General features: G+C 34.2%; 1 protein-coding gene across 1 annotated transcript; it reads right to left on the bottom strand.

Annotated features, from left to right (window-relative positions):
- Positions 1-295: 295 nt before the first annotated feature.
- On the bottom strand, positions 296-21,119 carry RIF10 (polyribonucleotide nucleotidyltransferase). Its single transcript, XM_086246835.1, has 25 exons — positions 20,775-21,119; positions 19,918-19,986; positions 19,357-19,463; positions 19,220-19,262; positions 18,054-18,137; positions 16,672-16,736; positions 16,395-16,551; positions 14,733-14,789; positions 12,552-12,665; positions 11,306-11,569; positions 10,196-10,270; positions 8,597-8,710; positions 7,849-7,941; positions 7,151-7,329; positions 6,842-7,025; positions 6,626-6,673; positions 6,320-6,392; positions 5,316-5,389; positions 5,111-5,218; positions 4,929-5,023; positions 4,224-4,287; positions 4,020-4,073; positions 3,872-3,913; positions 1,463-1,953; positions 296-682 (listed from the first exon to the last, which is right to left on the bottom strand). Exons 1-24 carry the CDS (start codon positions 21,051-21,053, stop codon positions 1,564-1,566), a joined length of 2,832 nt encoding a protein of 943 aa, XP_086102961.1. The 5' UTR covers positions 21,054-21,119; the 3' UTR covers positions 296-682; positions 1,463-1,563.
- Positions 21,120-27,238: the final 6,119 nt, after the last annotated feature.

The following is a 27,238-nucleotide window of genomic DNA, read 5'->3' as shown; positions in this document are numbered from 1 at the left end:
ATCTCACTTTGTTTTTAAATGACAATAAACAAATGTTCTCCCACTTCCTACGTGCCTTGACAACACATATTTTGATGATCCAAAAGAGAACCTGATTTATTTTAATTCAAATGATGCTACCCCTCCAAAAAGAAATTTATGAATTCAATGTTTAATTTGAGAAACATGGAGAAGTAAATTATGCCACGAGGCTTTTGATCTTAACAGCCAAGGAATAAAATGTTTATAAAATGGAGCAAAGGAGCCCAGCTATGATGTTTTACAACAGATCATCAAAAATATTGTGCAACAGCAATAGCCAACAAAAAGAAACCACCATGTTGATGTTAACAAATTATGTAGCGAGTCATCCAAAAAACGAATTCTGTAACTTCACATATAACTGAAAATGAAAAATATAATGGACAAGGCACCATGACTTCCTCTATTGCAAAAGGAATTGTCGTGCAGGAGAAATAAATTTTAAGCACCTACCAAAGAAATTTTACCCCACACCAAAATGGAGTTCTTGATCAAGTCAGAATCAATTGGTTCAGCAAAACTTCTCAGCGCATAAGCCTTCCCTAAAAGAACACATGATGTGGCTACATTTTGTCAGGTTCCTCCTGTAGTAAAAGTGTGACACATTCACAACAATGCACGCATTCGAACCTTTCGGTGGAACGTGCTAATAAACCATTTCCTGTCAAAAACAGATTCCAAAGTAAAATCCCAAGTACAGTACCATATATACCATTTACAGCTCAATCAGTGAATCATAACCATGCAAATTATAAATGATTTTCTCAACATGCATAATCCCATTTTTTTTTCTCTGGTACATTAACCTCAACCTCCAAAGGGAGGTCTTTCCCATCCCATGGGGCTCTTACTCTGGCCTTGGCGCAAAGCCTACGGCAGGCTGCTGCCATTCGATCGAGGGGCTTGCCCCTTCTTCCTCTTCTTTATCTTGTCTTTTTTCTTTTTTTCTCTAACATACCATGGAAAGTGAAATTCACAGATAAATGCTCAAAATCAAATTTACTCCCCCTGCCCACCAAAAAAGAAAGGACAAAATACAAGCATGACAACCGCCGTATCATTTCCTGAAATTTAATCCAACTGGACAGTATCAGGAGTATAATGTTGTAAATGGAAAGGATTTGGATACTCCCATGATGAAAATTGCGTATGGCCAATGTTGGAAACATGATCATTATTGTTATCATAATTCAAGCTACGATCCCAAAAAAAGAATGAAGATGTACATGAATAAAAGAACTTTCATTAGTATTTTGGACAATTTATGAGGTAATCAATTGCTTGTGCCGTTTTTTGGAAGATACCAGTGAATCACTAAATAATATGTGGCTTTTTTTATGCCCGTTTCTTAATGTGACACGTGGATCATATAAACCAGATATAATGTACATGCATGCATCTATGAAATATTTATAAAAATATAATAGTAGGTAACTCATACCATTTCTTCCTGTTAGTGTGGAGGCATTGCACTATCATTTTCACCATGACAACGGGCCAACAAATAATCCTTGCCAGAAAATCAAGAAAGAAATATCCTTACTATCCTATGTTGGCCTCTCCATTCACTAAACTGTTTTCATCCTTGCCTGAGACACTACTGACTACTTTACTGCTGCTCTTCTTTGTGTTATCTTTGTTGACAGTTGGTCTCTCTCTGGCAGGGTTGACTAATCTCCGGATGAACTTCTTTTGTGGGAGCAGAGTATTCTCTGCTGAATTACTTTTAGGTGAGCTTGTAAATTTTGGTGTGCTAATTTTATCCTTGGGCAGTTCAATGCTCTCTTCAGCTGAGTCCCCCTTATCTGATGTTTTCTTAGAAGCTGCACTATCTTTGGTGTCACCTGTAGGCTGCTTTACACTGGCATTCTCTAGATCTGCATCCGGAAGTAGTGCCCGGCGGCTAAGGCGAAGTTGCCCCTTCTCATTTACCTGTTATATGGCCATAATTATCAGACTGAAATTCTTCAAAATAGTTGATACCCAGTATAAGCAAACTTGATCAACAGGAAGCAGGCAATACACAAACAAGCTCTGAAAATAATTAAATGCTTGGTAGGGAAACTGATAAACTGAAGACAGAGAGAAAGCTGCTGGTCCACAACTCTACATTCTTGTGAAAGACTTAAATCTAATTTCTTTAATACAATGAGGAAGATATTTGATTGAGAAATTGGGGCAAGGAGATGGGACAATCGTAGAGGATGAGAGGATCACTGAGAAGGTAATAAACTTTTTTAAGTTGTATGCCAGCTGTGGGATCGCAAGGCCAAGAGTTGAGGGATTGGAAAAGAGCTCCATTGGTGAGGACAACATTCGTTGGTTGGAAAGAGTGTACGAGGAAGAAATGAGGAAAGCAATTTATGATTGTAGCAAAGGAAAATCTCCTGGACCTGATGGTTACTAATTGGAAATGTTTCAGCATTGTAGGGATACTGGGAAAAAGGATTTGATGCGGGTCTTTGAGGAATTTTTTATTAATGGTGTGATTAATGCAGTAACTAATGAGATGTAAATTTGTGTCATCCCAAAGAAAATAGATGCGATTAGAGTGAGATTTTAGACCAATAAGTTTGGTTTCAATTTTATATAAGACAGTTTCAAAGGTATAGTCTTTACGGTTGAGGGAGGTTATGAGAGATACAATTTCAAACTCACAGGATGCTTTTCTGAAGGGGAGACAGATTTTAGACGTAGTTATTTGATTGCCAATGAAGTGGTAGAGGAAGTGAGGAATAAGAAGAGAGGGGTTTGTTTTCAAGATTGAATTTGGGATTTCTTGGAATATGTTTTGGGGAAAAAGGGCTTGGGGTTAGGTGGAGGAAATCGATAAGCGGTTGTTTTCAGTATGTCAATTTTCTATAATGTGGAATGGGAGGCCCGAGGGCAAGTTTGGTGGATCAAGGGGTTTGAGGCATGGTGATCCTCTTATCACTTTTTTTTATTGACTTTGGTAGTGGATATGTTGAGTAGTTTAGTAGATAAAGCTACAGAGTCGTAGCCGGAGTCATCAGGAGCTTTTTTCATGCAGGTCTTTTGCAGGGAAATTGTATGACAACCCATCTCTTTCTCATTCCTACTCATCTTTTAAAATTTGAAAGGCTAAAGTACCACCAAAGGTATGGTTCTCACTTGGATCACTGCTCATGGTAAGGTAAACACATGTGATATGGTTCAAAGGAAAAGGCCTAATGCTTTTGTCTCTCCACTAGTGTACAGTGGGAAAGGGGTAGGCAGAACATGCTGACCATTTGTTTCTTCATTTCCCAATTGTGTTAGAGTTGTGGGGGAGCTTGTTGAGGGAAAGCTAATTGAGTTGGGTTTCCAAGAAAGATCTGTAAATGTTTTTTGAGAACCTCAAGGTTTTTGGGGGTGGCAACTGGCAAGAGTCCTATGGAGGTTTGGTGTGATGGCAATGTTTTGGGTGGTGCGGTTAGAAAGGAAAAGGACTTTGGCAGTTATTCTGGAGATGGTGTGGGGTTGTGGGACAAAGCTCGATTTTGGTCTTCCTTTCGGGCATTGCTCTCTTTAGAGTTTAAGGATATTCCTTCTCTCTCTCTCCATCTGTCCTGATTGAGAGCTGAATTTATGTAAAAGGCATTATTAGTCTTTTTGGTGTTATTTTTCGTTATGAAAGTCAGATTTTAGACTAAGCTGTCAATGGACCTCTTGTCCCCCGGTAATATTTGTTTGTACTTTTTCTCAATTTTCAATTAAATGTTATGTTTCTTAATAAAATTTGTGCTTCCTATAATAAATGTAATGTTTCTCATATATAAAAAAGAATAACTGGACATTAACACTCCCTTTTTTTTCCTTTAAAAAAATGGTGAGGAATAGTAAACCATACCTCAATAAGTTTAACATCCACATGGTCTCCGACTTTAAAAGCCTGTAAAAAAAAAAAAAAAAAATTGACCAGAAAGCTTTCTTTCCCATGATCCTTGCATACAGTTATAAGAAAATAATAATAAATATAGAAAATACTAAGTGCTTACATCTTCAGCCTTTGCCAACCAATCTGAACTCAACTCACTAATATGGCAAAGTCCCTGTAAAAGATTGAGAATTGAGATATCTATTAATAATACTGTTTCAACCTCATCCCTCTGCAAGACGAGGCCAACCTCCACATAATGTTTAAAACGCTTACAGAAGTAAAGAACTAATAAATTGGTTATTAAGGAAGCAATTGATTATACCTCTCGCCCAGGTGCTATCTCCACAAATACTCCATATGGAGCTATTGATTTGATCTCACAGTTCCTGATACATCAAAGGCCAGGGAGTCAAATAGCTATCTACTGATCTAACCCATAATTAACCAAGCAGAAAGTATATTGAAGAGACATCCTCTTCCGAATTATACTAACGAAGATGCTAACAAGCATCAATGATGAACTTTCCATGCTCTGGTAGTAGCAGACACAAAATTCAGATGGGCTACGAGTTTAGTACAGAACAGAGTGCTTGGAACAGCTAAAGCATAAAAGGACTTTGACCAATGAAGAACTATTTATGCAACCATTTTATGACCCTCTACATTGCAATGTTTTCAAGTGTCTGATTTAAAATATTTGATGTGAAAGATACAGCAAGTCCAACACATATTCCATAATTGAGCCTCAAAGAAATTGATATAAAAGCTAAATACAAAGAAGGGAAGAACTGATGCTGTTCTAATTGTCAAATTAAATATAATAACTACTAATATTTCTCAAAGTTTGAAATATCATAACTTTCATTCTACATCTCCGTTTTATATAAAATTTGTACATGTGTCGATCTCTCTTTTTTAGGAATTTTAACAAAAGAAAATATTAATGAGGGATCGATGCAATTGGACTTTGTCAAAAGAAAATGCAAACAAGGAACCTATATCTAATTTCTATCAAAAGAACAGCTACCTGTAGATATCACCAACTGTTGGAACCATTGTCAAATTAGTAATAATAGCTTTAGTCTTTTCTAAACTAGATAAATCCCTGGCAGTGATTTTGACCTGCAATACTCAAAAGATAAGTTACATGACAGTGAAATTATTAAAAGAAAATGTATGATCACGGATTGGGTCCTTGTCTGGTCTTACCATCCCATCATCTTGTGTGTCAATTGCCTCTACTCCAGTCTCTTCTATAATACTCTTCACTTTCTTCCCACCAGAACCAATGATCAAGTGTACTTTCTCAGGTTTGACCTATCACAACAAGGCCATAAACAAGAAGTACATTAAATACTACATTTCATCAGTTTTAAATGGCTGAGCAATATGGGTCCGTAGGTAACCAACAAACCTTCATAATGTGAATCATTGGTGCATACTTAGAAATCGTTCTTGAAGGAGCAGGTGAGCATTTCAACATTTCCGCTGAATTTAAAAAAAAAAAAAAAACAAAAGCCAAACGGAGAATCAACTTTCCCTTCTAATGACAGCACAAAATATGAGATAACAAGATAGAATATCTCTAGAATCAACTAAAGCCACCACCTTTTGTGGAAGTTTAGACCCATCAAAGAGTAACAAATGATCATATAAATTGAACTGATAGCTCTAACTTAAAATGATCCCTTATTTATGTGCACATGCAGCATTCTAAAGAAAGGAAAAAAAGTGCATTACTTGAACTGCAGATACTCCTTTGGTTGTGTAAACTCCACCACTCACAATGTGGTGCTATTACATGAAAAGTTATACAGATGCACTAGTGATTTATCCATCTTGATTTTGACAACACGCAACCATGAAAATGAGAAATCAAACAAGCAATGAAATCCTATTTATTCCACTAGGAGACAACAGAAGAAAGTTCCAATGAATTAGAGACAGAAGGCGTCATTTGAGAGGTGCAATCAAAAGAACCAGATGACTTTAGACCATGAATCAGGACCACACATTTAGGCATGAATCCATATTGTTAACAACTCATATTGATAGTCTGGAAACATAACATGTCAAATTCTTTGGCAAGACAAAACTCCTATAAATATTTCATGATATAATTCTTATAGTTGAGATGCAATTTAGGTTTGAATGGAAAAAGGACAGCACAGTTTCTTTCTAGTGCAAGGGGGAGGGTCTCTTTCTAACTGGAGTGCTATTATGTGAAAGACCTGTGGCCTATATTATGTTGGAAGTATTACGGGGCACCAACAATACATCCAATTTGCACACAGGTTATTGTGTATTGACTTGATTGGTCCAGTGCTACCTGGATACAACTACTTGTCTAATTTAACCCTTCTTAAACCTGATCACACCTCTGAACTATAAAACAAATATACTAGTCAATAAATTTACCAATAATATGCTTCCGGCCATCCTTTGCTTGTAGGAGTGCCTTTCTCATAACTGGTAATGTAATCCCGCCCACCTAAGATAGAAGGAGGGGAAGGAAGGCTTCTGGTTATTACTTATGACAATCAAAAGAAAAACCAGAAGAACACAAATAATACACACACACACACACACACACACACTCTTTCCACAATCCCTGTCACTTGGGGTGGGAAGACCGTTAGGAGCAACTTTGCTATTCTAAAATACGACAGTGAGGACTATGAAATTCATCTTCAAGAAACTAACAGCATATACGTAATAGCTGACCTTTATGTCCATCTGAAATGCAGTTACACCATCCTCATTTCCAGCAACCTGCAATCACTGAATTATTCACTAAAATATCATCCCAATAAATCATGTCTTTGTAGACCACTTTGTAATTCATATTGACAACAGATACTTTCAGATCTGAACAAATTTAGGTAAAAACCAATTAGAACCACTATGATAGTGAATTAAAGAAATTCTAGCACACAAGACCTTGAAATCCATATCCCCAGATGCATCTTCAGATCCAGTTATGTCAGAAAGAATAAGTGGAGCACCATCGCCCCCAAATTCCTCAGTTTCCAGAACCATACCCATTGCTATCCCAGCTATAGAGCACTTGATTGGAACCCCAGCATCCTGCAATGCTAAGCAGCCCCCACAAACAGATGCCATACTGTATCCCACCAAAAGCTGATGTGAGGATGTAAATCTTGATATGTAAGTCACACCGTGAATTAATGCATGCAAAAACATTCATTTGAAAAATTAACCATGTTATAGACGTTTGAAAAGGTCTACCTTGAAGATCCATTGCTTTCAGTAATTGTGCTCTCAACACGTACGGTGTAAGGAAAATCATCATCAGAAGGCAAAATTGGTTCAAGAGCTCTCTCAGCAAGCATGCCATGACCAATTTCTCTTCTACTAGGTGCTCCAATCCGACCAACTTCCCCAACACATGAAGGGGGAAATGAGTACTGGAAAATTAATACAACGGGTTCTTAATTATTATCTGGGTTCCCAATGTTTATAGAATCCAGAAATACAAGAATATTTCAAAATTGCAATTGTAATAAGTGAAACATGACAGAATCCAAAGATCATGGAAAGAAGATAATTCCATATGGACAAAGATTGCCATGAAATTAAGCAGCTTGGTTTTCTAAAACTCCATTAATAAGAATGACTGAAATGATCAGGACCAACAGTTCCAAAAGAACACAATAAGAAATTATCAAAGAACTATCAAACATTGCTTTCGTTCAACAACGACGATAACTTAAAATCAATGCTTATGGGAAACAGAGGAAATCACAAAATGATCAATATACTTGGCATCAGAAAAGAAGGGCACAAAATCATTTCTATTGAACTATGCACAGACTTATAATATTTTATCTATAAGTAACTGTGTGCGTGCCAGAGCCACTACATTGCCAAAAAATGGTTCACCACATAGTTAAATTACTATGAAGAAGAGAGACATATAAAGAGACCTGAAGATAGAACCTCTTCCATTCCTCTACATCCACTAGGTTGTCTACCCTCTGTGCCATCTGTTTATCACCGAGTGTAACTACAGCCAATGACTGTAAAAAAGACAGAAAAGGATAAGAAATGGTTTATGGCATAAAACTACAAATATTTATAGCCTTGTAATATCCAAAAAAAGAATGAATGATGATAACACTTGTTAAAATGACTGGCTGATAAAAAAATCACATTCTGGCAAGATACATATTAAACTAAATGAAGATAAGGATGGAAAGAGGCACAGTGAGATCAAATGAGATACTTTAAACAAATATGAGCTGTGATTAAAGAGTCAATCATACACAAGTTCTGCTCAATTACTAGTACACTAATCTTATTAACAACATATGACAAGTAACTAGCTTCAACCATTGGGAATTGGTAAACATAACACTTGTGCACAATTTTCAATTATTTGATCCTTTGAAAAATTATTCATACTATCAAAGTCACCAACAAACAACATGAAGACAATGTAGCTCCATGAATGGGACTAACTGCTTGGAAGAAACAAATCATGGAGAAATACATAAACATAAACACACGTGTGGCACACACACAAGGGTACATATATACTGAACAAGTAATGAGCTAGACATGTCTTTTAACTATAGAATTTAACCACAATAAATATATTCAAGAGAGCAGTTCCAGTACACAAAAACACAATCAGGTAGTCATCAAGGCATGTTGAACGGAAAACTTCTAAACCTGTGTTTCCCCACGTGTGAAAAGAGCACTTCCATGTGCCCTTGGAAGTAGTCCACATCTTGAGTTAATTGGGCGTATCCCATCTGGGGTTCTCCCATCACTTCTTCTTCCACCCTGTGGCAACCACAAAAAAAAAAAAAAGCATCTGAGACATGAATTTTTTTCTTTAATATATAATTAACACAAATTTGATTAAGAAAATCAACAACTAGTAAATACAAGAAAAATGGATAAGCAGTCCATCAGACACCTAAACAATAGCCAAACCTAAAACCTGTAAGCATTCAGAACATAATCCCCCCCCTCCCCCCCCCCACTCCCCAAATAAAAAATAATTGCACTAAAAGGAATATTCATGAAATGTTTAGACAAAGATACCCAAAGAGAAGCAAGCAGTCTAACTCTATCCCAAATTGCTCCCACTTCCTCTTCCTTATCGTCAAAGATTCTCTTCTTCCCTTCCCAAACACACCAAAAAAGTGGTAGAACAGCACATCTCCAAAGTAAGGACCCATATGAGACATGAAATTGACTAGCACTAGTAATATTTAGATGACAAAAACCTATTTTAAGGTTGAAAATAAGGTTCTTCTCAGTTTAGTAATTTATATCCTCGCTGCTAGTCCAAAGAGTAATATTTGGGCTACCTAAGCGATCAACAAGTCACAATTTTTCTAATATAAAAAATGTACAGGTTTTTGGTTGTTAGTCACAGGTTTGGGTTGGTTTCATAGGGTCTAATATTTTTTGAAAATTTTAAGTGTTTTCTGATTATCAGTCACAGAGTCTTAAAATCTTAAAATCAGACAAATGCCATCTTAAATATAAAGCATCAAAATCGGGAATAAAAACTCTAATGTTAAAATATAATTTTAAGTGCAAACACAATCGTAATTACAAAATACTTGTTGGCTCTCTTCTAGGGAGACAGACAGCAAGTGCAACCATTTGCAATTAAAAATGAACGCCACAACCAATAAACTTATAAAAATCGACCTATAATCCTCGACAAACAAAAAGACCTAGAATGATCCAAGGGCCCCAGATCAGTTTAACGAAAGGAATAGTGTATATCCAGATATAGCGATGGTTGGGTTGGGGCAACGAAGTCATACCCAAACCCGAACTGTACTAAAACTCTAACATGTACTTGTACCAAACAAACTAGGGTTTGGGATCCAAGGCAAGACCCAGAACCCAACCCTAAATTTCCCATAACAGTTTAGTAGGTGCATTTTTTTAAATTCTTTCTTACATATTATATATACATAAATATTTATATATATATATTTTTTTTGATACTGATAAATCCCCCAGGTGGACCCTGATTTCTAAACTGGGACACCCCCCCGGGAACCCTACAATCTTTGGGAGGAAACACTAGCAAATAGCTAGATTAGGTATTCAGACCACGTGGGAGCAAACCACATGTCTGACATAAGTTTAAATCCTTCTATTACAAATCATTTAGGGCCATAAGTTTAACAGATAACATTACACCTGACCTACACATGAAGGTTATTACATATATGGTTAAAAAAGAACATATTAAAAATAATTAAGCAAGTATATACATCTGACTAAAGCAAATGATCATACCTCCACAATACGTCTCCGCAAAAATTTGGATGTAACTTCTTTGAATACCAGCTTCACGTCTACCTCAGAAAAAAACTATAAGACAATAAAAGTACTTTATTAACTCTTGCACTCAATTAGGTATTAATAAAACTCCAAGAATAATACATTTGTCAATGAAAATTTCAGAGAGCACGGAACCTAATAAAATAGATGAAAATCATGTACTCAACTCTATGATATTGACAAAATTCAATGCCCACATAAAAGCAAAATACAACTGCCACAACACCATCAGACTAATATAATTCAGTCTAATGTCAATCAAAACAATATAGAAATTATACTGCCATAAAAGTCATCACTGATTGTAACAGTTGAATTGATTTCGAAGCATACGGGCATGTAGTTCAGAGGTTATATGTTAAAATCTAATATTTCTTAGATATCCAGCAATTGACATTTCCTAACATTTGTGTAAACAAACACTCGCATGTTATTAACTCCTAAGGAGCATAACTCACATCACTAGTTCAGAAAGATTCAAATACTTTAATACAAAATAAAACCATTCCATAGAAATCTTCAACAAATCAAAATTGCAAATCAAAACAAATAACATAAGATAATTCCTTCTTTCTTGAATATTAACATACATTAGACACATACATACTGAAGGAATCTAAGCATCCATTCCAAAACCAATTAGCAATGAGAGGAGTAGCCCAAACCCTTATAAGCCGCTATGCAAGGCCTCACATTTTCAATGTGGGATCTTTCTCTCAACATGCCCCCGCACGTGTGGCGTCATTCAAACCTAACACGTGGACAATTCATATTGAGTGACGTGGGAGCACGTGTGGCCGTTGGGCCTAACACGTGGATAGCCTGCTCTAATACCATAAAGAAATCTAGGCATCCATCTAAGCATCCATTCCAAAACCAATTGGCAATTAAAGGAGTAACTCAAACTCTTATAAGCCACTATGCAAGGCCTCACATTTTCAAAGTGGGATCTTTCTCTCAACACATACAAACATACACATACATATATATATTACAATAAAAGATAATGTCACTTACAGAATGATAAAATAATTGAAATAAAGAATATAAAGAACTGAAATATACCAATGGAGTCGATTTTCGTGAACTAGGCTTTATATGAACATCACCTTCATCTACTTCACCATCCACAACCACTTCCTCATCTTCATCTTCATCTTCAAATATATCTGGAATTGTTTCACCGCCTCCAATAGCTGTGTCCTTGCTGACATATCCCTTTTCTGTAAGTATAGTTAAAACTTCTTCTTCCAATGACAAGAGGGCCTTTCTTCTAGGAATCTTGTCCCTAATCTGCAGAACTCTCACCAACTCATCACCAGCAATTTCCTGCATATGGTAAATGATAATACATGACCACTTACTGTTATTCACAGAATAACTAAATTTGTCATCATATGGGAAGAATTAGGACCAAGAGCAAAGAAATGAAGAATAATATGTATGGGGATCAAATACATCCACCTAGAGAGACGAATAACACACAGAAACTTACGATCACACACATACTAATAGCTTGAAGCTCAAACCAACTTATATAAAAATATAAAATAATTGGAGGCAACATTGCTTGAGGATCCACCATACATCTTTCTATTAATCACATGGTGTTGTGATGGAGTATGAGAGCGCTAATATTCCTCTTCTATTCCATTCTATATATATATATATATATATATATATATATATATATATATATATGTAAGAAACACGATTTTCATTAAGAAACATTCCATTTCCTATTCCGTTTGAGTCTAGTACTAAACATATGAGTCTAGTTCTAAAGCATTTCAAACTACACGACTAATCTAATAGAAAAATAAAGGCCTCAAAAAGATAAGTTTCTTCACTTCCTTGTTCCTACACGCCTTTGAACAACAGACTACCACAATTAACTACTTCAATACCAGATAATTAAAATTTGAAAGCACCTTGAATATCTATTCTCTAAAGCCCGCATACTTAATTGTATTTGCCACATTCCAATAATAAAACGATCATTTGTGCACAGAAACCAAAAAAAAAGAGAGGAAAAAACGATGGAAACATTTTTCTTTTTATGAAAAACTAAATACTCCTACTCCTACCATTATATTGAAATTAGCAATTACAAGTTAAGAAGAATTTAATTTTTTTTCATGAGAAACAAAACGTTGATTAAAACATATGAAAGAGAACAAGACAGTGGACAAGAAGTATTTAATAAATTTATATTATTTGCACTTCAGAGTTTGTGTCTGTGTGTGTGAGAGAGAGATCTAATTCAAAAGGTGAAACCCTTTCTGTAAAAAATGAAAGATGGAAAGCATACCTCAACATGATTATAAAGCGCAGGGGGAGGTAATTTAATTGCATCAAACATTTTTGGCTTCCCAAACTTCTTAACCAAAGCCTCCACCTCGTTGCAAATTGCTCGTACAGCATCCTGATATCAATGTATAAGCAAAATTTTATACATCTATGTGGATTTGTTTCTGTTGTGTGATTCTTCTAATAGCCAATCAAAGAAATAACTGACAACAAACAGTCTGACCAACTAAAAAGAGTTACAAATCTCCCATCAATGGCTTGGTACATAGTTCAAGTTTTTAGTATGCACAAACAAATACAGCAAGTAGAAGAAAACATGTATGATATATCTGCAATCACACCACATCAAAAATAAATGTGACCCATGATGCAATAGACTGACCCGTAAGCAGTAACATTGGTTGTTAATTTCCAGTTTTGGAAAGCATATAAAAAAGGAAAATTCAAATGGCAAGTTTTACAATTAGGTGTGAGATTGAGTTTGTCACTAACTGTGAAACTTAATACTGGAGAAAGTGAACAACTAATCACATGACTACACAACCAGGATGCACTAGCTATATTCTTCTTCTTTTTTTATTTTATAATGAGAAACACAAAATTTTCATTAAACAAAGGCCAAGTTCCACTTTCATCCATGTACTTTATATATCGTTGCACTTCAAAGACTGTGTAGCATTTTCATCTATTAAGTTGTCAAATTTGTCCTTGAAACTATTTGTAAAGTAAACGACCAAAATCGCAACAGTTTGTAAAGTACAAAACCAAGATCGCAACGGATTTGACGACTTAATGGATGGAAATGCAAGCGTGTCCTTGAATTGCAACTAATTGTAAAGTACAGGGACAGTAGTTTTTACTCTCAGTAGGATTTCCTTGGAATCAAACAAATACAGGTCATATTAGTGCAAGCATTAACAATTCTATTAAGAAAAAAAAAATTGCTGGAAAACCTTCAATAAATCAACTTTAACCACATACCAACAATCCTGGAAAATTGCCATTGAGAGCCAACTGGCCCAAGAGATTTCTTCCTCCTCAAGACCTCTCCAGCCATCTAGCTTTCTCTTCACTAATGGGGAACCAATCCAAATGCTTCACCTTGAATGCCACATTGCCACCCCATTTTCTTTTGTGTAATTCACGATCCTTTCCTTACCCTCGATTAATTACCCTCATCGTCTAATTATTCATCAACTTATTCACCGTTCTATCAGTAGCTACTCTGTAAAACATTTTTGAGTTATTTTCCCAATCTCTCATCCGTTTCAATTTAGTATTGTACCTCCAAGATATTTCTTCCTTAAGAATTAAACCTTCAAACTTGTTTTTGAGCTCGGATCACTCTTCTGAAGTCTTCCTTTATACTCACATCTTCTTCTAGATCATTAATTTCCTTTTTTTCAATTCAAGATGGCACTCTTAGCCACCCTGATGTGACCAAACACTTCCTTATTCCATACATTCAACTTTTATTTAATAACCTCTAATTTTTTGATAAACCTATAACCTTCCCACCCCTGGACATAGTCCTCCTCCCACCACTTGACATTATCCCTATTTACCTAACAGAGCTCTGTTTTCTACCACTAGGTTACCAATTTGCAACCCCCCATTCTCTTTACTTTGAGATATTAAAGCCCATTTAATTAGATGGTCTTTCTTTGCCTCCTCTACTCCTCCCCAGAAGAAATCTCTCATTGACTTCTCCAACTTATTAGCACTCCACAAGAGATTTTAAATAAGGCCACTAATAGGTCGGAGTACTTCTCAGTACTACTTGAAGATGACAAGAAAGGAACTTTTATTGCGGAGAAAAAAAATGGAAAAAGAAAATAGATGCCATATCATTTTTTATGTGAGTTTGGCCACCTAGAGTAAATTAATAGATCCGCAACTGCTAGTAAACATTACATAACAATGTGCTATTGATTAACGTTATGACAGTGATAACACGACAGGCCCAACCAGATTGTGATCATATGAATCATACTACAAAAAGAAGTCCTTGTACAAGCAAAGAAAGGAATGGCTTAACTTTTGATGACTACATTAGTATGCTAAAGATAAAAATCATCTAGAAAATAATCGGGACGTGTCATTGTCTTCTTCAACATAAAACAAATACGATATTATAACTTGTGCAAGCAAATAGGCTACATACTTAAATGAAGTAAACAACCTGCCCAACTTCTACTGCTTGCAGCAACTTTTCCTCTGGGAGAAAATCACAGTAGCCCTGCAAAGAAGATGTTACACACACCGAGACTGTGAGCCAGCATGAGAATAAGGAAACTTAGTAAATTTTCATGTAATTACTGTATCCAACACTGAAGAAAGAAAATTAGTAGTTAACATTCTTTTATGACATACCCACATTAAGTACATACGGAAAAGGAAATGAATTTAAAGTTAAAGCCCAAAAGTATGTAAACATATACATAAGGTTAAACAACATACACACATACATATAAGTTATACCGACTAAAGATGTGGTTTAGTACCAGATACTTCTACCATAGTGGACAGACCTAACAGCAAGGGATGTTCTTTTTTCTTTCTTTTTTTGAAGCGAAACACCTTTTATTGAAAAAATTTAAAAAGTACATAGCTGTCGACAAGAGGTCCACATCAAAGAAACACAGGAATATAGCTCTAAGAAATAATCATAGCAATGTTCTTCACTGCTGATTAATGTATTGAATATTATTTTTTTTTTTTAAACAAGAAACTTCTATTGAATATCGTAGTAACATTTATAAAAACTATGTTTCCACGTTGTGTAATTGTATCTGTAGCCCTATAAAAGGGCTATTTTGTATTTCTGGAAAAACAGTGAATCAAATTGCCTTGTGTTTTAATTAACATCACCTCTCTAATCATTCGTGAGAATTCTTGCTGTGATTCCAAAGAACTCTTCCTGCAGAGAGTCCAGATTTCTTCATCTTCCCTTCTTCTCTTGTTCATCCTCGAGGATATTTAACTCAAATTCCCACCACCACAGATTATAAACTTTAATTCTACTTCACCCTCATTTAATCAAAATACAGTTTTGGCCTAAACATCCATTTGAAAGCATGGGACTGAATCTAAATGACTACAAAGGAGCTTCATTCAAGGGCTACAGCTTTCCACTATAGAACTGAAGAGTCGTACGAGTGAATTCTCATTTGTAACTTTAAAAGTTTCCTATTTTCAGGTACTGCATGATCACATATGTTATTTCTTATAATTTACATTGTTGACTTGCTAGTCACATTCAACTCAGCTTCCATATTTGCATTCTAATTCCTTCAGAATTTATTAGTATTCATTTTTAATTCAAAGTTGACTAATCTAGTTCTTTGAGTGTTTCATGCATTTCGTAACCCTTAGGTTGTCCCACATCAATCTTTTTCTGATATTATGTTAGATTGGAAGGCAGCTGTTTGCTAATCTGACAGTAGTTTAGGTGTTGTTTAGGGTGTTGGATGTGTTATTGCTGTAATATAGACTTTAGATCATTGTAGTGGAAACCTTGTATTACTGTATTTTTGGGTGTAACTAGTAAAATGTTTCTTTGTTTTCAAAAAAAAAAAGAAAAAAAAAAAAGGAAAAAGAATGGTTGAGTGTTGCTTGTTCATGTATAATAGCTATTGTGTTCTTTTTGTAGGCAGTGGGTAGTATCTTTTGTGGACTGCTATTCCATTATGATTGTACCTTTCACTTTTATCAATACAATTATTTTGTTTTCTATCAAAACTAAAAATATAGTCTGCATGATTGCTGATACAAATTTAAACCATTCAAGGGTTCTAAGAAAGAATTTCACAAACATTACATTTAACGTCCACTAAAAGTTTACCTCTATCATCAATATTGCACTATCTGTGCCAGCTAGCAACAAGTCCAACTCAGAGTCTTCCATCTCCTTAGTTGTTGGGTTCACAATAAATTTGTCACCAACCAGACCAATTCGAACTCCTGCTATGGTTTTTGAGTTTGGAACTTCTGATAGAGCCCTGTGGAATTTGAATAATTAGGCCTAAGAAAGTTTCATTTTCTTTTAAAAGAAAGGTGAACCAAATAGTATGATACATGTGTCCTAAATGCTTCAGAAAATTGTGAGCAATCAGACTTACACTGCTATCCCAGCTGCTGTGACTGCTAAAGAATCAGGAGAGTGCAAACCGTCATAACTAAGAACCTGTAGCCATAAGTTGACAAAAGAAGTTCTTAGAAATATGAAAATAATGGCACCATATCTCTGGTATATCAGTTCATGCTGTTGGAAAATTAAAGCATTGATGAATAAGCATGATTATCAACACACTAAATCATAGTATAAGTAGTTTGTAAGTGCTCAAGTTGGCGTATGAATAAATTAAAATTGGATTCTCCCATTGTTTCTAAAAGATGTAGGACTCTAACTGAATTCAAAGGTGGCTAGAAGGAGTTGTTCGAAATCATGTTTATGACTTATGTGCCTTTGGGAAAGCTAGAAACCCACTTTCTGTAGTTAAGGCATAAGCTAAATGCTGAATACTGGAATGCAGGTTGCAGGCAACCATTTAGGTTTAGCCTGAGCAAAATAATTTCTACTGTTCACAATGTGCAACTTTGGATCTGAAGCAAAGAGATCATTTTCCTTGGAGGGTGAATAATCATCTCGATTATCTCTCCGTGTGCATGTTCTGTCATGTAGTGGAATATATATAGCATACCTCACTCTTATGCATAGATTTGCACGAGATGGAATCATTGATTGGATGCAAAATCAGATTTCTAGTCCTATCAGAAGGCTGAAAGAAATTGCTTGGTCTGATCAAACTCTTGGGTATTTTATTAAGAAAAACCTCTGGAAAGTATCAGGAGGAAATGAGGAAAACTTTCCCAAGATAAATGATCATGGGCGCATTAAAATTTGCAAAAAATAGAAAAAACTAATGAAGAGATTAATTAGATTCAAGAACAGGTGCCACTTGACAGGATAAGGGCAAAAGTAATATCAATCAAGGCAGTGGAAAAATTATTAATAATTATTTAATAAAGAATGTGTAAAGAAAATAGCAATTAATGACTTTAAAGCAACCAACATTTCTTAGAATTAGAACTAATGCTTTAAAGAGATAAGGGGAGAGAAGCTACATCAAAATTATGACAAAATAATGTAAATCTCATACTCTGCTATGAAGTAGATAATGTCTTAGGTATAAATAGAACTAAATAGAATGTATAAATGAAAGGTATTAAAGAAAATAAAGAAAATGATTTCATCCTCACGTTCAAGCAATGAACTCGGCCAAACATGAAGTGTGACAACCGTATACTACTGCATTCTATCCATAAAAACCCTCTACAAAGTAAGAATGCCATGGGCACCAGAAGAACTTAAAGTAAGTCAAAATAAGACAATTATAAAACAGAAACATTTATTCATTTAGTTATTTTCTGAAGATAAAACAATCCACAAAGCTAACAACATATATATGCAGTTGAAAATTGAAATTCATATGAAACATACCCAAGAAAGTATCTGAGTTTCATGGTAGAAGCCATTCAACATGGTTGGACGCAAAGGCCTATCAATCAATCTACAAATGAGAACCTGCATGCAAGGGAAAGCTAAAACAAATTAAAAAGAATCAAAAAGGGGAAAGTTGAGTTATGTATTATGAATACATAACAGTATATTTATACATTTTGAATTGATAATTCAATTGTCTTCTACATCACTGAAGTTTTTAAAAAAACAAAAAAGAAATTGTATGCTATTATTGCATTGTACGTGTACGTGAGATTTGTAGTAAGTACAATCTGTCCCAACATGGGGGTTCAAAACCATGAAAAACATAAAAACTTCCAGAAATAATTCCACACTGCAGTTATTATTCTGCTCTAAATCTGATCTGAAATGTAGTACTTGACAAGGAGCCATGTCTCGAATAAGAAGAGTGAATTTTCAATTAAAGTAGGGACCTTTACAAATTTTTTCTTTTTTATCTTTTGGCTCGACAAATGAGCACACAACCAGACATGACATGAACCCGCCGCAACCTCACCCTCCACTTATACTTATGGGGGGAGGAGCTGCCAATTGGCCAAAAGCCATAAGTGCATTTGAGGTGGCCAATAAAGGAGCACGACCTCTAAAGAACAACGGAAAAGATTGTTTTTAATAACATGAAACAGTAATCATTCATTTGATACATAAATATTGATCCCTTTATTCCTAGGAGGCTAGGACCTAGATGTTGCACATACATATTAACAAGGCAAACTATTGCACACTGTCCAAGGGAAAAATAAATTATATAAACACACCAGACTCATAAAACAAAGGCTACAAAAAAATTTCCTTTTTTTTAAGAGAAAATTTTATTAAAATTCAAATATATGTACACATCTGGATAAGGAATCCTCTGTCGGTTACCAAAAAAAATCAGTTTAACAAGAGTATCTAGCTACATGGATGGTTCATGACACCAAAAACGCAAAACAACCCACAAACATCACTTAACAACAGCTAGCCAATCCAGCATTATAGTTGAAAGTGAAAACTCCCAAAAGGCTACAAAGTAATAGAAATCACATGAAATAAAAATCTTAAACTGAATGTCTATGATTCATCATCACAGCTCCAGCTGGGATAAAAGGATTCTAAATACTAAAAAGTTAAGTGGAAAGTACCTCATGGTCTTTTGCCCTTCCTTCCCGTTTGAAAAAGCCACCACTGAAACAATTGCAGATACAAAGTATTGAAAAAATTCAAGCAACAAATAGAAGTCTAAGGCAACTAAAAGATGGGAAAAAAGTCCAAGACACACCTAGTTCGACCGGCTGCCGAAAAACGCTCTTGATAATTTACAGTAAGAGGGAAAAAGTCTGAAGGTTCACTTGGAACATCAGCCAAACAAACAGACGTGTAAACAATCTACAAGAGCAAACACAAATCTGCTAAATCTTCACTAGAAAAAACCCAAGTTCAACTGTTACAATAAAATTAATAATTAAAGATGATAACCATAAGTAATACATGCATCAAATTACTTAGCAATCAATATAAAAGTTGTGCTTTTACTACATGAGACAATGTGAAACTTCTGGGCTTCTCTTTATCAGATGCTAAATTTGTGTTTATGCTTTCCAAGGATGAAAGTACTGATATCGGTAGAAAAATAGATAGTCCAAATCCATGGAAATAGCAGTGGAAAATTTAATACCGGTGGAAATATCAGTAAAAGTCATGGAAACAGCAGAAATTTACTCAAAACAAAACAAAAAACAGAAAAAAAAAAAAAAAATGGAGAGACTACTGCAAGTGAACAGAAAACAGTACTAGACTAGGAAAAGCAACCATTTACTTTCAGGCACAAATAATAACTTACGGTTTCTCCATCTGTCACTGTAACAGCAGCACTAGATTGTCTCCCAATATGACCTGTCTCAACCAAAATCTGTAAAAAAAATGCCAAATAAATATTACATGATCATACAATGTAGCTTAATTTAGTGTATCCTTTTCTATTAAACAAGTAACTATGCCAAAAATCTCAATAAAATACAACTAAACTGATAAACAACCTATTAGAAACTAATGGCGTTTTCAGCCACTATTTAAAAAAAGGTTTGAGAAACTATTATAACATCTTGTCGCTAGCCCATTTCTCAAGATTGCCACAAATCATCCCTAGGTTGTGGCGTTTAGCATATTGAAGAAAATTCCAAGAAATAACTTCTGTAAACGTATACAAATGATAAGAGCCCTTTGAAGAAAACATAAGATAGCTCAAACGAAAATAGTCTTACAACATGAAGTAACAGATTAGGTTTCCTGACGTTTGCTTGAAATGATAAGCAAGACCCACGGTTTTTATTTTCCATTTTTAGCTTGTTTCATTTTCAAGTTCTTTATTTTCTAGGCCATGTTTAATTTTCAAGTTTGTACACCAACATTTTTCCCAAAATGGGTTTTCCATCCTATTCTATTCCACATTCAATAGCTCATCCATTTCAGCTATTATTAGCTGTAACAGAAGAAAACATACATAGTTAATTTTCTACAAAAGCTTCCAGTACCATATTTAGTTTAGTTTTAGCATCAATTTCACACAATTTGGTACTCACAGTACCTATAAAATAAACAAAAAGATAAAAGATAAACCCAATAATAATATGCATATATATATATAATTTTTTATTTTTTCAAATTAGCAGTAAACCAAATTTCTCAAAACTGACTCACATGTCTATCACCAACAGGGATTTTGACAGAGAAGGGCTGAGGGTAACCCTGAGGAGCACCAACCGAAACTTGGGGCTCGGCCAAAGCTCTGATGCCAAACCCCTTGCCATTCTTTCTGGGCAGAAGCAGGGACAAAGTGCAAAACTTGGACTTGCTGCTGGTGAAGCAAGGAAGGGAGCGAGAGTAGTTTGGGAAGAGAAAACATTTGGGGCTGTTTGGGTGCAGGAATTGGGAGGGATTAGGGCAGCGCAGTCTGCCACTGTTAGGGTTTGCCAACATTTTTTTTGCTTCAGTCACTTCACTCTCAGGTGAGATAGAGAGAGCAGACAGAGCGCAAACTTTATCCGTTTAAAGGCGCGCAAGGTTGAAGAAAAAAACAAAAGATAGACAAAACAAAAGGAAAAAAAATAATCAAAATTTAAAAATTTGAGGTTGGGCTGTTAAATCGAGAATATCTAATGAACGTGGGCTTTCAGTCCAAAAAAGAAAATTAACGTGGGCTTTGCTTATTAATCACGTTTGAGTGTTTGGCCCAAATTTCCCCTTTCTTTATTTTTTCTTGGAATTCCTTATTTCTTATTCTTTTTTTGGGTTATGAGTTTGACCCTGCTAGAAATCAGAATTATAGCCATTAAGACTGGGCACGGGATGAGATGTGATGAAATGGACTTCATCTCATCACATCCCGAAGTTTTTGGTTAGGATTAGGATCGAGATCAGGATCGAAATGGGATGACTATTTCAAAAATGATCTCATATCATCTCATCTCATATCAATACGGGATGGTATAAGATAATGCCAACATTTTAATTTTTTTTTTTTTGGTCAAAATAACATATAACCACTTTTTTTTTTAGTCAACACTCAAATTTAATGACCTATAATTTTCAGAATATATGCAGATTAAATGTAATTCAAAGTTCAAACCTAACAAATAGAAATATAGAATACCCAAATTCATAATATGTGTAATTGGGGTTTGAAACTTTCAATTGGGGTTTCATACTTTTAATTAAAGTTACTATAGTATATATGTATATATTATAACTTATATACTTATATATATTTCAATTGGGGTTTCAAACTTTCAATTGGGGTTTAGGGTTTAAAGTTATTATAGTATATGTTATATGTTTATATTATATACTTATATATGTTACATATATAAATCATAGTATTATAAACTATCATATAATATATGTTATATGTTATACTAGCCTCTCCGCACTCGCTCTCGCGAGTGCGAAGTAGTATTATAAACTATCATATAATATATGTTATATGTTATACTAGCCTCTCCGCACTCGCTCTCGCGAGTGCGAAGCGGCTCTTTCTATTGCACATACGTTAGTTTTTTAGCATACATTCTATCTATTTTTCGTATTTATTAATTGTATTCCAATATGTATTGTAGATTATGAAGGTAATATATAAAAAGTGTGTTATGAAATATGAAAGTTTGAAATTCAAATGTGATGCGCAGAATTAAGAGTGTGTGAAAGAATTTTTTGAGTGTATCTTAAAAATTGCAACGGATTAGGCAAACCAAAAAGCTCATTACCTAGGAAAGAAGCATACCAATTCTAGGTACGTTCAAAAAAATCATGCACAACCTGATGAGAAATGCCAAAACAACCTCTCTCTTTTTTTTTCAATTAACGCTAGGAATTTAAATACTCTAATTTCACAATCTAAAGAATCATATAGCCTTCTCTAGCTGTTGGTCCTATTGCTTACTTCTGTTTTGCTTGCTTTTGTTCTTTAGTACATTATTCCTCTTCGTAAATATGTAATGGGCCAGAAGAGATTATTGCTCTGGTTACTCAAAGTCTCAAATTACATGCAAAAGAGATTATGTACAAATTACAATATGGCCAGACATATATAGTGGCTCACAAACAGATAGAGGAGTAGGATGCCTTTAAAAAATTAAATAAAATAAAAATGAATATGGGAAGCTGTTTCAAAGTGATGAAACTATGAGAAACTATACGTTGTCTCACAAACAGTACTGCACAGATGTATACTAAGAGATTACATAGTTATATGACAAAATTAAATGAAAGAAAAAACATGTAAACAAATAAAACCGTACAATCACAGGAGCCACATTATATACAAATCAATTTTAATCATTGTTGAAACTTTTTTATAACATTATTACATAGACAGCAACTTGATAGGGATTAGGGATGTTACTGAACACGTAAAGATATCATGCTGTAAGAATCTCTCTTCACCTTTTTGTTTTCTTTTATTGTTTTCATGATTTCTAACCAGAACTTTCACGACCGTTTAGTCAAAATTTAATTTAGTATTTTAGAAATGGCAAACCCTGCAGGTATTCTGTAGAAAAGCCCACAGCAGAACTACAGAGCACAAAATAATCCGTCAAACTCTCAGCATGACAGTCCCCTCACATGGAAAAAATTAAAGGCATTAATCAAAGTTCATGTTATAGAAAATATTGGGATTTAAGTTGGTATAGAAATTGACGCCGGTGCCTCTTTAGAACCCAATCCTTCTACGTTAAGATGCAAATAAAGGAAAAAAAAATAAATTACAATTAAAACAATAAATTAGATATTAGCCTCTTGGTACACGCTCCGCATGTGTCAATTTATTTTACTTTGTTTTTTTTATTTTTTATTTTTATTTTGTTTTTATTGTTATTGTTATTCTCACCACTTTTTCCATGTCTTAAGGTAGTGGGGTGTGTTTTTTATTACTCTAATTGTATTTTACAAATATACCCTCATTTATTAGGTTGTTATAAAATGACTGTTTTTTTTTTTTAATAAATTGTACTTTATGAAATACTTTTTTTTTTTTTTTGTAGCTTGTAATAGTAAACTATATATCTAGCTTTATAATAGTAAAGATAGATATATTATTTAACGTTCAAAACTAATACAACATCAAAATCAGGCATAATTAATAATTAACATTACAAAATTAACAAAATCTGTAAACCCGGCCAAATTTAAAATAGACTGCAGCAAATCAAAGTAAAAGTGAATTCAGCTCTATAAACTGATGTTCATCTCCTGATACAAAGGCTAAAGACAAACATAATATTGATTAAGAAAAACAGAGTAAAACGTCAAATATAGATTTACAGTGGAAACATACCTGTCTTTAGTCACATAAACACGATTTTTCTATGCAACAAACACAATTCAATAGGCACACAATTTGATATCGGAAGCATATAAGTTTATATAATTGGAAAGAAAAAAAAGTGAAGAAATGTGGGTTTACATAATCTATTATAATATTATTAGTAACTTTATTATAATAGTTATAACATAAATACTTTTAAATAGTAATATATTAATTTTTTTATAATATGTTTTAACATATTATTAGTAACATATTATAAATTACTTATTTAAATATTACTTATGTTTATTATTATTAACTTATGAGTTATAAATTAATTATAATATTATAACTTATTGAATATGTTATAACTCAGGTGGATAATTAACTCAAAGTAATTTGGTTTTTTTTAACTACTAAATTATTAACCCAACAGATAAGGTGATGATAAGTATTGATAAGGTCATCTTAGCATCAATCTCAGCGAGTTTCCTGCCCCAAATCAATCAAGTATGTTCTCATTTTTAACTTGTTAAAAATGAACCAAAAAACAAAAGCAGTAGGAACCACCATTCAGACAACACGATCAGAATGAAAAGCCAGCTAATGAAATCACCAAATCAAGACACCATTAAATAAGTGCAACATAACTAATAATCAACAGAAGAATATAAAGCTTTAAAAAGAATTATTTTAACAAAATCAAAGAAAGAAGCTTAATACCTGAAAGCTTTGGAATTAGAATTAGAAAAACCAAAGAGAGAGATTGACAATATGAAACTGCTTTGAACTTTCGAATGCTTTGTTCTTGCCCTCTTTCAGCCTAAATAAAGCGAAGAGCTATTAAAAATCCAAAAATTGAAATAAGCATTTCACATAATTCAGTGAACAAATCAGAAATCAATTTTAGATCACAAAACCTGGTCCTTGCTTTAGGCAAAGCTTATGTAGGCTAGTTTCAGATGGTGCTTCCTCTTCTACTTGATGTGTTATTTTTTTTTTTTGCCTTTTTTCAGTGTCTTCTCGCAATGATGCAAGAGAGATTACGGAAAAATGCAAAAGGTAAAACAATGAGTTTGTAAGCCAAACTATATATTTTTCTCATTATGCTTATGTTTTTGTTTTTTCTTCTTTTGTCAAGATAAATATTTTGAATGTGAGGATAGCATTATGTTCAAAATAATAGGATGAACGGATCATAGATATGTTTCAACTGACTATTTTAAATTTTTGAATGTTGGTGTGAAAATTTTGTTCATTACCTTAATATAAGGCTGACTTCTCTGTTCATGCGACCAATAACTAAAGAGTTTGATCTTGGTGTATCAACTTCAGCTCTCAAATTGTAATTGTACCCACTTTTCTAATTTTCTATTGCATCTAATAACTTAGGTGACATCATTCAAAATATAGACCCCCACCTAGGTGCTTCTGACTACCACAACTCCTTTATGTATAGATATATTGTTAATGGTGTAAGGACCATGAGAATGAACTTTCTTCTTGTTGACCAACTCTCTATTACTAAAGTGAGCAATGAAATGTATGTAAACATTAGTACCTAGATGTACATGAAATTGTCCAAATCATTGAGACCATTTGCTTGGTCAAGTTGAATATATCACCAACCAAACCCAATAAGAAACATAAAGTGAACAAAGCGTACATTTGCTTCCTCATCGATCAACTGCAAGCCTTAATTTCTAGTTTTTCTTTACTTTTATTAATGACGTTTGGAGTGGAAATGAAAACCTCAAGTATTGCAGAGGCATTTTTATGAATTGAACATGAGTAGAGTTAATTGTCATGGACTCATGGATGTTAATTTGGTGTGATTGCTTTCTTGTCTCTTTTAGTCAACTAACATAGGAATTTCGGTGTACATTTTGTTTGGTTAAAATGTCTGTAATAAAGTGTGTATGATTAGTAAATCAAAGTACCCAAACCCTCATTTAAGAACATAAAACCCAATGGGCATTCCCTTGTCTTTCTCTGTATACTAATTGGGATTACATATTTGATAATATTAGTTTAATTTTCTAGCACCATTGGAAAAGATAAATGACATTTATGGAAAGAAGCCTTTATTTTATGCAAAGGAAAAAAACAACTGTCTAAAGCATATAGCATACGTGTGAGAGCTCAAGGTGCGAAGAGAGAACTTGTGGAGGGTGAATACGCAGTAGAAAAAAACTGAAGGTGATGGAGGAAAATAAATAACATCCCAATCTCTCAAGGCCATGCAAATACATCAAGGCCATGCAAATAACATCCCAATCCTTCTATGTTAAGATGTAGATAAAGGAAAATAAATAAATTGCAATTAAAACAATAAATTACCTTGAAGATTCTAATAATCAAGACTTACAAAAGCTTTAAGGTATTGCCTTGGGCCCTTCTCCTTGTACTCAATCTAGTTCGTATCATTCCCAACCAAAGAAAAATTCATCTTCAATCTCTCTATTTTATGCTTTTTGAGGAGGAGATAGAGCAGCAGAATATAGGAAAAATAAAATGCAAATCTGATTAGTTGTTGGCTATTAGGAACGTTTGCATTTAGTGGGATAGTGGCCTAGATAGTGGGATGAAGTTGAACTGCTCTTAGGAAACACACGCTGGGTTTACAATTTTGTTGTTCTTTACCATTTTATCCTCCATATATTAATTTTTATTCTTCTAACATTTTAATTCACGAAGGGTATTTTTTGGAAATTCTGAAAATTTCACCTAATAGGGGTGTTTGCTTTATATATATAGATTATATATAGTATATACTTATATATTATATATAAGAATGTTCTAAAACTAACTGGTGATCAAGTTAATATAAAGTTAACCACCATGTTGGGCCCACTACACAATGTAATCTCAAAATCCGAACCATCCATTTTTTAGGGAGAGAAACTTACCTGAAACTGTGATGCCATGTCAGCGTGGGGATTTGGTGTCACAGTCCAGTAATAAATCGCCATGTGTAAGCATTATTTATTCAATTTAATTTAATTTTCAAAATAATTTTTCTGATCCAAAATAAAGTGAGGGCACGTCTTTCAAAATTCTTCCCTCCTTATCATCCCTCTTTTGATATCCTGATAGAAAACTACCAGGTATTTCTTTTTCTAGCCTCCCTTCTCTCTTTAATTCCTCTCTCCTTCACTCGTCTTTTCACTTCCTCTTCTCTTCCTTTTTTTATTTTTTGTTTTTTAGACATTCTTCTTAACCAGTGAGACTCTTACTCCGGCATCTCCCTCACGCCGGAGCTCTGCCAGATTTTATTTATTTTTTTTAATTTAGTTTAGGGCCTTCTCCCCCTCTGTTGCTCTGCCTCCGATGAATTTTTTTATTTTATGTTTCTTAGTTT

This window comes from Dryas octopetala, chromosome 6 (genome assembly GCF_963921425.1).
Source record: "Dryas octopetala chromosome 6, drDryOcto1.1, whole genome shotgun sequence".
NCBI lineage: Eukaryota > Viridiplantae > Streptophyta > Magnoliopsida > Rosales > Rosaceae > Dryas > Dryas octopetala.
The sequence above is the reverse complement of the archived record's forward strand: the minus strand, read 5'-3'. Positions and strand labels throughout refer to the sequence as shown.